We start from the raw sequence: 11,352 nt of genomic DNA on the forward strand, positions 1-11,352 counted from the left end.
GGGACACAGAATAACGCGTTTCACCAAATGAAGACTTCTGGTAACCGAAGGATTAATCGTTCAGCTGTTGCATGGCTCCCACGCAGCCCGAAGGAACCACGAGGGCTGAAATGCCCCCAGGTTGCTCAAGCCTAGATGGAGGCAATCGAGAAGTCGGGGTTGGGTTTGAATCGCGAATCTTCCGGCCATTAGCTTCACTGCTTAGCCACTGATATGAGACAGTTTATTTCGAACCGTACTCCATATTTTCTAGCCTATTACAACAGCTCGCCTGACCACCCTTTTCCCCATTACTTTTGCTTTCCCATTGGTCTTGATGCAGCCAGCTACTACTTTCGGTGCATATCTTTCGTTGCCGGATCCATACAAAGATATGAGGAGGCTCATCTACCTTTTTTCTCGGGTCACAGAAAAGTTTGGCTGTGGCGTGTATACTGGATATCTAACATGATGAGACGAAGTGAATTGTAGTGACCTAATCATGGGTTTCGCCACGTGATATTAGACCTTCCCGATCTATTGGAATCCGTGCTGAACTAGCTCCCACTTGATGAGAGTATCTTTTTCGCAGCTTTCCCATTGGCTTCTTATTTGACCGACATTCATCACGTTTAAATATTTTTACGGCCAGTGAACATAGTTTGTTTGCTTTTAGGGTCCACCGTATTTTAGTGGATGAGGGATGCGTAGTGTGCCAACTGCTTGACTATGCGACCCTCGGTAACGACTGCCAGTGCCGCATCCACTCCTAACTCTGCTTCTGTCGCATCCAATCAAGGACAAGTTTGGTCTCCAGTTCATGTCCAACGTTCTGTTCCGTTGCCCAAACATGTTTCTCAACCACCGTCGACTACTGGTGACCCTACGATGAATTCTAATCCGTCACAGCCGCAACAAAATGTAACCAGTGCGGTTCTGAGTGCACCTCCTATTATCAGCCCACTACCGACCCATTCCGATGTCACGTCTGTCGTGGATGGAGCGACGATATCCGACTGTTATGCCTCTCTGTTGGGTCTGGCGGAATATTTTCGGACGACAAGTCCACCGAACATGAGATTGGCTGTGCACTGCTTGAAGGCCGTGTTGCATTTTAAACTGCCCGTCAATCTTGAGGCTCGGACACACCTTCAGTTGGGCCGGTTATTGTTCCACTACAGCAAGAGTGACGATCAGACAAAGTATCACTTAGAAAAGGCCAGAACATTAGGTGCCCATCTGCGTGCAAAAGATGATTCGATCAAATTCGAGGCAGCCGCACTTTTAGCCGAGTTCTTCGAGCGCAAAGTAAGTGTGTCTGTTTGTCACATCAAACAAAGTGACCAAATCAACTATCTCGATCCGTGTTGACATTTTTATCCTTGGACTTTTTCTTCTATCAGTCGATGAATTTTTATAAGTGCTGGTTCCAACCTCAGCTGCTACCCGGAAGTATTTTTTCAGAGAAACCGCCAAGTAGGGACTTAATAAATGTTTTGTCATATTTTCAATTGGATCTTGTAAATGGGGCAAAAATATGCCGGGCAGAACTGTACGGTTTCATTCTTCCTTGTTTCCACATCACCTTACTTTAAATCGTTTTGTCTGGGATTTTTCATGTCAGTCCACGCTGAATTGGGACGCATACTTTGGTTTCGTTTCACCATCAACAGTGCGAATTCCCGAAGGTACTAGAATTTGAACCTCAGCCATCCAACATCCAAATCAAGCGCGTTACTATTATGCAAGCTGGACTCATCCGAATGATCACGCAGGAACAAACTAACTTCGCAATTCCCTCGAACACCCGGACGACGATCCAGTAGCTCTCTTAGTTGTATCAATCGATAGACTATTCACCAAGATTTCCGGTTCAGACAGTGCTCCAGAGGCTTGAAACCTTGCTCCAAACCGTCGACAATGCGCATCTCCTGAATTTCTAGCGAGATCTGAACTCACTTGCGCCAGCGGCATAATTGACACTTTTAGAGTTCCAGAAGACAAGTAACGAGATCAGATGAATCTTTTCAGTGGTTTTATTTTCGATGCTAGGAACACCCTAAAAAGTACAAGGGCCCGAAAAACGTCAGGCTCCCCAGGTGTAGACTGAGGTTTTCTAGATGTCAGGGGATGCGGTAAGATCACAGGTAGCTCAGCTCAAGACGTCACCCGGAATCGACGGCGTTAGTATATCAGACTATGTAGACCCTCAACAGACATATGTACCAAAGATGACATTGTCGCGAGTAGTTGTTGCCTAGCTTGGCAGTTGGATTGCAAACGTTTCATCAGTGTACTCAGCCCTGCGCTGATGATGTCTCCTCGATTGGTGATGAAACGTTTGCAATCCAACTGCCAAGCTAGGCAACAACTACTCGCGACAATGTCATCTTTGGTACATATGTCTGTTGAGGGTCTACATAGTCTGATATACTAACGCCGTCGATTCCGGGTGACGTCTTGAGCTGAGCTACCTGTGATCTTACCGCATCCCCTGACATCTAGAAAACCTCAGTCTACACCTGGGGAGCCTGACGTTTTTCGGGCCCTTGTACTTTTTAGGGTGTTCCTAGCATCGAAAATAAAACCACTGAAAAGATTCATCTGATCTCGTTACTTGTCTTCTGGAACTCTAAAAGTGTCAATTATGCCGCTGGCGCAAGTGAGTTCAGATCTCGCTAGAAATTCAGGAGATGCGCATTGTCGACGGTTTGGAGCAAGGTTTCAAGCCTCTGGAGCACTGTCTGAACCGGAAATCTTGGTGAATAGTCTATCGATTGATACAACTAAGAGAGCTACTGGATCGTCGTCCGGGTGTTCGAGGGAATTGCGAAGTTAGTTTGTTCCTGCGTGATCATTCGGATGAGTCCAGCTTGCATAATAGTAACGCGCTTGATTTGGATGTTGGATGGCTGAGGTTCAAATTCTAGTACCTTCGGGAATTCGCACTGTTGATGGTGAAACGAAACCAAAGTATGCGTCCCAATTCAGCGTGGACTGACATGAAAAATCCCAGACAAAACGATTTAAAGTAAGGTGATGTGGAAACAAGGAAGAATGAAACCGTACAGTTCTGCCCGGCATATTTTTGCCCCATTTACAAGATCCAATTGAAAATATGACAAAACATTTATTAAGTCCCTACTTGGCGGTTTCTCTGAAAAAATACTTCCGGGTAGCAGCTGAGGTTGGAACCAGCACTTATAAAAATTCATCGACTGATAGAAGAAAAAGTCCAAGGATAAAAATGTCAACACGGATCGAGATAGTTGATTTGGTCACTTTGTTTGATGTGACAAACAGACACACTTACTTTGCGCTCGAAGAACTCGGCTAAAAGTGCGGCTGCCTCGAATTTGATCGAATCATCTTTTGCACGCAGATGGGCACCTAATGTTCTGGCCTTTTCTAAGTGATACTTTGTCTGATCGTCACTCTTGCTGTAGTGGAACAATAACCGGCCCAACTGAAGGTGTGTCCGAGCCTCAAGATTGACGGGCAGTTTAAAATGCAACACGGCCTTCAAGCAGTGCACAGCCAATCTCATGTTCGGTGGACTTGTCGTCCGAAAATATTCCGCCAGACCCAACAGAGAGGCATAACAGTCGGATATCGTCGCTCCATCCACGACAGACGTGACATCGGAATGGGTCGGTAGTGGGCTGATAATAGGAGGTGCACTCAGAACCGCACTGGTTACATTTTGTTGCGGCTGTGACGGATTATGATGAAACGTTTGCAATCCAACTGCCAAACTCGGCGACCGAACCAACAACCAAGTAGCGCACCCGATCTACCTACATTCCACAGCATAGCTACTGTCACGAGTACCATTTCAATCCCATTCCTTTGGTATTCGTTTGCAATCCAACTGCCAAACTCGGCGACCAGACCAACAACCAAGTAGCGCACCCGATCTACCTACATTCCACAGCATAGCTACTGTCACGAGTACCATTTCAATCCCATTCTCTTTGGTATTTATTACTTACTCGTATACCGGCCATATAGCGATTGCATCACCAATTGCCTTTGCTCTTATCTGGTTTCGTGAGCGAACAAGTTGATCGAAGCTGCTTTTCTTCGTTGTACCGTTTGGTTTAAATCCTCAACGTCTTCCGCCTAGTAATTTTTCACCAAACACACTGTAGTTCGCGGCTGATTTACGCTTATCGAGGACGTTTAAGACTATTTCTTCCATTATTTATGTAACCCTGTCCACCGATCGCCTGCCACCTGACGAGAATTCAACATCTACTTATATTTCTGCATCCCTCCCGTGACAGGGGAAACGGTACGAGGCAACTTGCATATTGAATGATGCTATCCGGCTTTCGAACAATAACCCGTACTGGCATTGTCGCCTGTTGCTTGAATTGGCGGTACGTTCAATGTTCGTCTCTTGCTGACATTGTAACCCTATCCGTTTCCCATCGTCTAATCCTACATTTACTTTCCTGCATTCTTCAGCAAGCTCATGTGACGGAGCGTGATGTAAATTCGGCCTGCGAAATCCTTCAAATGGGTTCGGAGTTTGCCATGATGCATAATTCTGATTACACCCGCGGTCTATTTCTCCTGAGCAAATGCATGGTACGTAGCGGGAATGACCTTGGCTACTTATTTATTTTATAGTAGTCTGACTTTATTGTCATATTTGCCTTAGGCCTTCCTGGTTGACGTGCTCAGTCAAATTGGAAAAACAGTGCTTGCAGATTAGCGACATGCACTAATTTGCACACTAATCTAAATGAACTCGGATGTGGCTAACTATATATAACCCTGATGGGATTTAACAACAAAACTTGGATTTACTGCTGTCCCTTTAGTTAGCACTGTTCAGAGTGGTTGAGTGAAGAGCGACAGTGATTTGGATGTGACATCTCCTCCCCTCTATTCTTCGATGCATTCTCTCTGAAACGAGGGAAAAAGACGTCGGGTCCTTCAAAGTCACAAGGCAGTTGTACTGTCTATGTCGTTCTGGCCGGTGTGGTTGGAACTGGAGGCCGTCCGTGGTTGTTCCTATTGTTTTGGGTCTGTTTTAATCAGTTTTTACAGTTGACCACTAGTAGTTGGCACATACGGGTTCGAGATGGCTGAGTGGTTCCGGCGCAAACTTACTGATCACAAGGTCCGTGGTTCGAGCCCAACCTTGGTATCTTGACTTTTCGTGTCTAGGCTTGGGCAACACTTTCACTTGCTGATATATCCTAGCTGTGGGTTTCAAATACGTCGTGATCTCCTCAGTTTCCCCATAAGGTTGCAAGGTTGTCACAAGACTATACAAATATGTAAAATGATCGTTCTGCCGTGGTACGTAGCTGCCGTTCAACTCAAAAGGAGGTATGAAGGCTGAGGCACTACCAGGATGCTCAGGCCTAGATGGCGGAGCTCGAGGAGGCAGGGTTGCGTTCGAGGCACGGACCTCAACTGCTTCGCGTCTTAACCACTGCGCTGCCTTGAGCTCCATAGTTTATTGGTTGGGGCTTATATTCACACTTGTATCAGTGGTCTTTGACTTTATTCCTTCCTTCCTGTTTTCTGTCAGCTCCTTCTCGCCAGCCGTCAACTTCCCGAGGTTACCACCACCCTGACAGTTGTCAGTCAAATGATTGACGGATTTCGAGGCATCGGTTATCACAAAGAAGCTTTGAGGGTGTTCTACTTGGTTCTTCACGTCTCCTTCTATCTCATCTCGGGGCAAGCCAAATCCGCACGACCGATTCTTCGACAGCTGCACCAGAGCATTCAGCAGTTCGCCGCTATGGAAGAAGGTATGCCCGTTCTGTGAGAAACTGCCAAAGTAAAGGTTTTCGACCTCCCTCCCCACCCAGGGTCGCATACCGGGTTATGACTGAGTAGAAAACCCCCTTGGCTTTTCAGATGAACAGCCTTTTCAAAAGAGTCACCCCTAAAAGAATCCTGTCAAACGGTTTCTAGTGGTGTCTTCTATTTTAGTGTCAGTCACACAAAGTAAAGTTCACGCCAAAAGCTGTGACAACGGTGCTCTCTAGAGCTAATAACAGCTATTCTATTCATATTGATTCATAGAGGAAGGTCCGTGGTTCTCTCTCGGCTTTCCCTGTCTAGGCGTGGGAAACCTGGCAGCCCTCGTGCTTCCTTCTGGTGGCATGGCAGTTAGGCACCGAAGGGGTGTTACAGATGAACAACTGATCCATAGGACGCTCTCCGCTCTCCTTCCCAGACTTTCACGACTATATTAACTATGGATTATTAGTCACAGCCTGGACAGTAATTTCCATCCACCAGTGGCAGGACTGTTGGAAAGAGGTCGGTTTACAACAAAACACACATTGGATAACAAATAACTACCCAAAGTATCAGCAGACAGATATCGAATGCGCCTCTGATGACGATGCTCTGTTTTAGAGCCTGAGCAGATCAGTCAGTTTTGGTCTTTGCCACCCTTGGTATCCAACAATTTCGGTCACGTTGATGTCATCATTTCGTAAGCAGAATTGGATATCTCTGGTTATCACCTTGCTCATAATTCCAACATCTTTCCACCCTCTGATATGTCTATCCAATCCTCATTATTGCATTTCGAAGTGCTCATCATTTCAACATGAAGCCTACGTGAATTCCTTCTTCCAAACCTCTCGATCCTGAATGCGTCCAGAGATGTGTACTTGAATTAGACCGTATCTGCCTTTCCTTTTCAGTTTGTAGTTTTCAACGGACACTTCATCTTGTTAGAAACTGACCTCATGTTCTCCCTGTTCCCAAACATGCCACTTTCTAGTTTCATTCAGTCTCATTTTCTCCAAATTCCTGGAATATTTACCGATAAGACAGCTACTACTTGGGTAGGACGCGATACTCTTATGACAAAAGTCTCAAACACGGAATCAGACGCATCGTTTTACGAAATCTGTAAGGATTTGTCTCACGTGTGGTCTTCTGTGTTGGAGAAGTTTGATAATTGTTCAGCTGTAACACCCTTTCGGTGCCTAGCTGCTATGCCACCCGAAGGAAGCACGAGGGCTGGGATACTGCCAGGTTGCCCAAGCCTAGACAGGGGAAGTCGAAAGGCAGTGGTCGGGTTCGAACCACAGACCTTCCGGTCAGTAAATTCGCACTCTAACCACTGAATACGACTTAGCTTCTTGGAAGGACAGGCTCATCTATTCATCGAGGTGCCGGTCTGCGGACTACACTTGATAATGCTCAGGCAAGCTGCTTGGGTGATCAATTGATTTGCGTGCGCATTGAACGGGTTGTTTCCACGGCTTGCGGCACAAGAGTTCTTTCCTCAACCCTATTTTTGCTATAGGCCATGTGCCTAAATATTGAAAGCATAGGTGGAACGATTGGCTGTTGATCAAGCGGTAGTTGATCTGTTGCTTGATAGTTCGTCTGCATACGAGTAGACATGGTCATTGCGCAGAACGCATGCTGATGGAACGTTTGCAAGCCGATTGCCAACCTCGGTGAACAGACCACATGCCACCTGATCAACAACCAAACTCTGTTGGAACTATCGTTCTGTAAATGAAGCCAATCTGTGCTGAAAAGCCGAGAAGCACTGTATAGCTGTTTCATCTATATTGGAATTCATCAGCAGTGCTCATCTCACGAAACTCCAGAGAGTCTCGAACCCGTGGCCTCCCAGCTAGTAGTTTGGATGGTTAACCCTTCGTCCACGAGTGGCTAATTACGCATTGCGATTAACTCACACGTAGACTGGATATGGCGTCGCTTAGCCTTCAATCACGGGATCCACATCACTCGGTCACACGTGTTGACTGGCTCCTCGAACATAGATTGGCTTCACTTACATGACGGAATCTCCACCAAAATTCTCAAACCTCTTCACACTACCGACAACCAAATTCAAACGACCTTTTCCTCTGGTTCTGTCCAGAATTCTATGTTCCTCTCGCAGTTTACCAATTCACAGACTTCCCGGCTTTCATCGTTCCCACTGGGGACTACCCATGTCAAATGCGTCCATAAGTGTGGGTTCTCTTTTTCCCGCTCATATATCCCCCCACTTGTCCTCCATAACTCACAGATTTGTCCTACCATGGAGTACGTCTTGGGTTTGTTCCCTTCCGCCTTCCTTACAATCTTTCACCGTATTTGAAAGAGATTATTCGCCCCGTCATCCCATTCTCTGTATACAGCCTGTGACTTTTTCCACGTCATCAGGGTATAGTATTCCTCTCATCACTCTGTCACCACTTCCATGACATATTCCTTAGAACACGCATCAGCTGTACTCTTTTCGCAAAAGTTTGATCGTTCCTCCATCGACACCCGCAACCTCGTGCCGCGTTGCTGAACTTGTCTCTTCATCCTTCCGCAGAACAGCTGTACTCTGAAAACTTTACCTCCCACTGTATTCCAGCTTTCTTACATTCCCAAGCTTTTCAAAATTGGGGTTAACGCCCTTCTGTGAGCTAACTTGACCGCCAGTGACCTTCAAGGGTTAATTTTTCCATATTTTTTGTTTACCGTTGGCTGGAATCGAACCAAAGGTTCGATTTCCGCTTGGCGCACTGCTCCGTATGTCACCGCACGTCATGTAATTGTTTGTTTCCGGGTTACTACACTGGACGACTATAACTGGTGAGCCGCACCTATGACTCAGTTAGCAGCGGATGAAGCCGATTCTGGACATGATAAACCCTTGTCCCTGATTGGTCGAAAATTTTTCCCTCAACAAAGAGATTTTCGCCCCACCCCCGTCTCTTCCTGCTTTTGTCAGGTACATTGTAGCTTGTCTGGTTAGATTTTTACAACGACGAACCTTTAAATTGGCAGGCAAGCAGTTCGTGTGTTAGCGTAAGACGGACCATTCAGGAGAGTTTTTCAGTAGATGAGTCGTAGAACAGTCGCCTTCATGATCCATTTGTGGTGCGTATTGAATAGGTTCTGTTTCGCACTAGTGAGGTTGAAGCCTCAATTCACGCTAATAATCGCCTAGTACTAGGATAGTTTGAGTCCGAACTACCCTTAAATAGAAGCATCCACTTTGACTCGTTTATGATATTCTACAACTGAATGTGCTGCACACAGGCCGCCTCATAAACGAGAGATTCCTTTGGGTCTCTTATGAAAACCGAATCGATTTGCAAACGACTGTATTTCTCGAAAACAGTGCAATTTGGGTTCAATTAGATCATAAGGTTGACGGAAACTCGGGGACTGCGCCTACCGGATGAGCCCCAAGAAGGGCAAAACCTGTCGTGGGCTGTCGAAGAGTTTTCAGTAACCTTGTGAGTAGTTTCCTTTATGAAAATCCACTTTGACTGTTTTCTCTATCTAACGGCACTACTCAGCAAACTTACTGAACTCACTGACCGGAAAGTCTGTGGTTCAAACCTAACCTCAGCATGTCGACTGCCCCTGTCTAGGCTTGGGTAACCTTGTCAGTTGTCAGTTTCTATCCAGATTGCCTGAGTGAATGTCTGGAGGTGTAGGCACCTCGGAATGATTGTGTTAAGCTAGCACTAAGTCCCTCCCGCGTCCATATTTACTCTTTTCTTTACAATAAGGCTTTCAAGTCATGGTTGTAAGGCAGTGAAGCATCGGTATTGAACACTGATGTCATGCTGTCGATGATGATGCCGCTGCTGATGATGATTGGGTAACCTGATGGTATCTCAGTCTACGTGCTTTTTTCGGGTGGTATGGCAGCTATATGTCGAGGGGACTCTACAGCAGAACGATTATTATAGTACTATCATGTCGTCATAATTGTGGCCGACAGTCGTTTTGACTGCCATGTGGTAAAAAGGCTTCACTGCACTGTGTTTTATAGACCGTCTGATCGGTTTGAATCAAGTTTGGAAAAGAACTTAACTTCATTTGATCATGAAAAGTCACTAAAAACACCTTCCAATATTTCACACAGAAGTTGCTTGCTTTCAAAGGGTAGAACTAGTCAGAGTGACTGTGTAAGAGGCGACTATTCCCTTTGGGTTCAAGTTAAAAGGCGAAATGGGACGAATCGTAGCAAATGACTGGCCCGTGTTTCCCACTTACATCGGATGTTTCTCGCTTTTGACATATTGTAGAGTTTATCGTACCCATTATGTTTTTTATTCGTTTTTGTTCACGAACTCAATGTGTGCACCAACGCCATCCCAACGTTTGCCCCCCCCCCACAGTTTCAGATGCAGCAGTGACCAACGAAATCGATCGTTTCCAATGGATGCCCCGTGAACACATGGTTATCCTGGTCTATCTTATAACCGTGATGCAATCAATGCAAACCGGAATGTTGGAACGAGCCAGACGGTCCGCGGAGAAGGCGTTGACCCAGATTGAGAAACTTTACGTATTCGACACCAGTCCGTTGTTAACCGTCTTTCACTTGAGCTTGCTAGAGCACACCGCGATGGGTCGGCTTGTAATGGGTGTACAGACAGCCGCCGCACAAGACATCGGTCAAGCCTGTCGCATTTGTCATGCCAATCCGGCTCTCATGTACAAACGACTACCCCAGCTGCACACACTAATTGGACTGTACGCAATGTCCATGAACTGTATGAATCATGCAGAGAATCAATTCAAATTCGCTCTCAGAGTAAGTCCTAATCTGTTAAATAAGATAAAGAGAAAGATAAAGCATTCAGCTGTAGCACCCTTCCGGTGCTTAGCTGCCATGCCACCCGAAGGGAGCACGAGGGCTGGGATACTGCCAGGTTGCCCAAGCCTAGACAGGGGAAGTCGAGTGGCGGAGGTCGGATTCGAACCGCGGACCTTCAGGTTAGTAAATCCGCGCTCTAACCACTTCGGCCATCTCGCCCCCATCTCGCTCCTAATCTGTTAGACAACCTTGGCTCAATTATTGCTAACTGTTGTCAATGTTTTTGCAGACACATTTGTAATGAATGTATTTTTTTTATAACTTTTTATCGACCACTATCAATGTGGACGTTGACAGTTTTAATCTATCCTAAACCGAGGGGAGGAAGGCATGGGAAACGCAAATCACCAGATTTGTTGTGACAAAGTATTTGCAACGTTGAATAATTCACTGGACCTGTAGAATGAGTTTGGCCTACGTGTTATTACCTCTTATCTATCGGCTTTGACGGCGTTGCGTTTGATAACACAGTAATCTCCGCTCAAGGAAACGCCCTTGATCATGATTGCTGGTACCACATGGTTTCCCGGACGGGTGTTTCCTCGCGGAAGAGTTATTAGTATTGATCTCGGAGAGGTTTGTGCGTTGTAGCAGCAGCTTTTGTGGTTCCGGCTAGAGAGGATGCTCCAGGTGTGTTGAGCACCAGTCCAACATGGCGAACCGGCATAGTGGTCTTCATACTCTGTCGCATACACCAGTTTATTCATCGTTGGTGAGCATATAAGAATGGGCTGCATACCCGCGTGCTTTATATA

General features: G+C 46.1%; 1 protein-coding gene across 1 annotated transcript in view; it reads left to right on the top strand.

Annotated features, from left to right (window-relative positions):
* Window positions 1-476: 476 nt before the first annotated feature.
* Window positions 477-11,352, top strand: part of T265_07493 (hypothetical protein) — a gene marked incomplete at both ends in the record, with an annotated part of 62,640 nt that continues 51,764 nt past the window's right edge. Inside the window, 5 exons of the mRNA XM_009173026.1 lie at window positions 477-1,287; window positions 4,266-4,361; window positions 4,450-4,572; window positions 5,528-5,753; window positions 10,122-10,534. Of these exons, the coding sequence (XP_009171290.1) occupies window positions 709-1,287; window positions 4,266-4,361; window positions 4,450-4,572; window positions 5,528-5,753; window positions 10,122-10,534 (1,437 nt within the window). The remainder of the gene's footprint in view (window positions 1,288-4,265; window positions 4,362-4,449; window positions 4,573-5,527; window positions 5,754-10,121; window positions 10,535-11,352) is intronic.

This window comes from Opisthorchis viverrini, assembly GCF_000715545.1.
Source record: "Opisthorchis viverrini unplaced genomic scaffold opera_v5_171, whole genome shotgun sequence".
NCBI lineage: Eukaryota > Metazoa > Platyhelminthes > Trematoda > Opisthorchiida > Opisthorchiidae > Opisthorchis > Opisthorchis viverrini.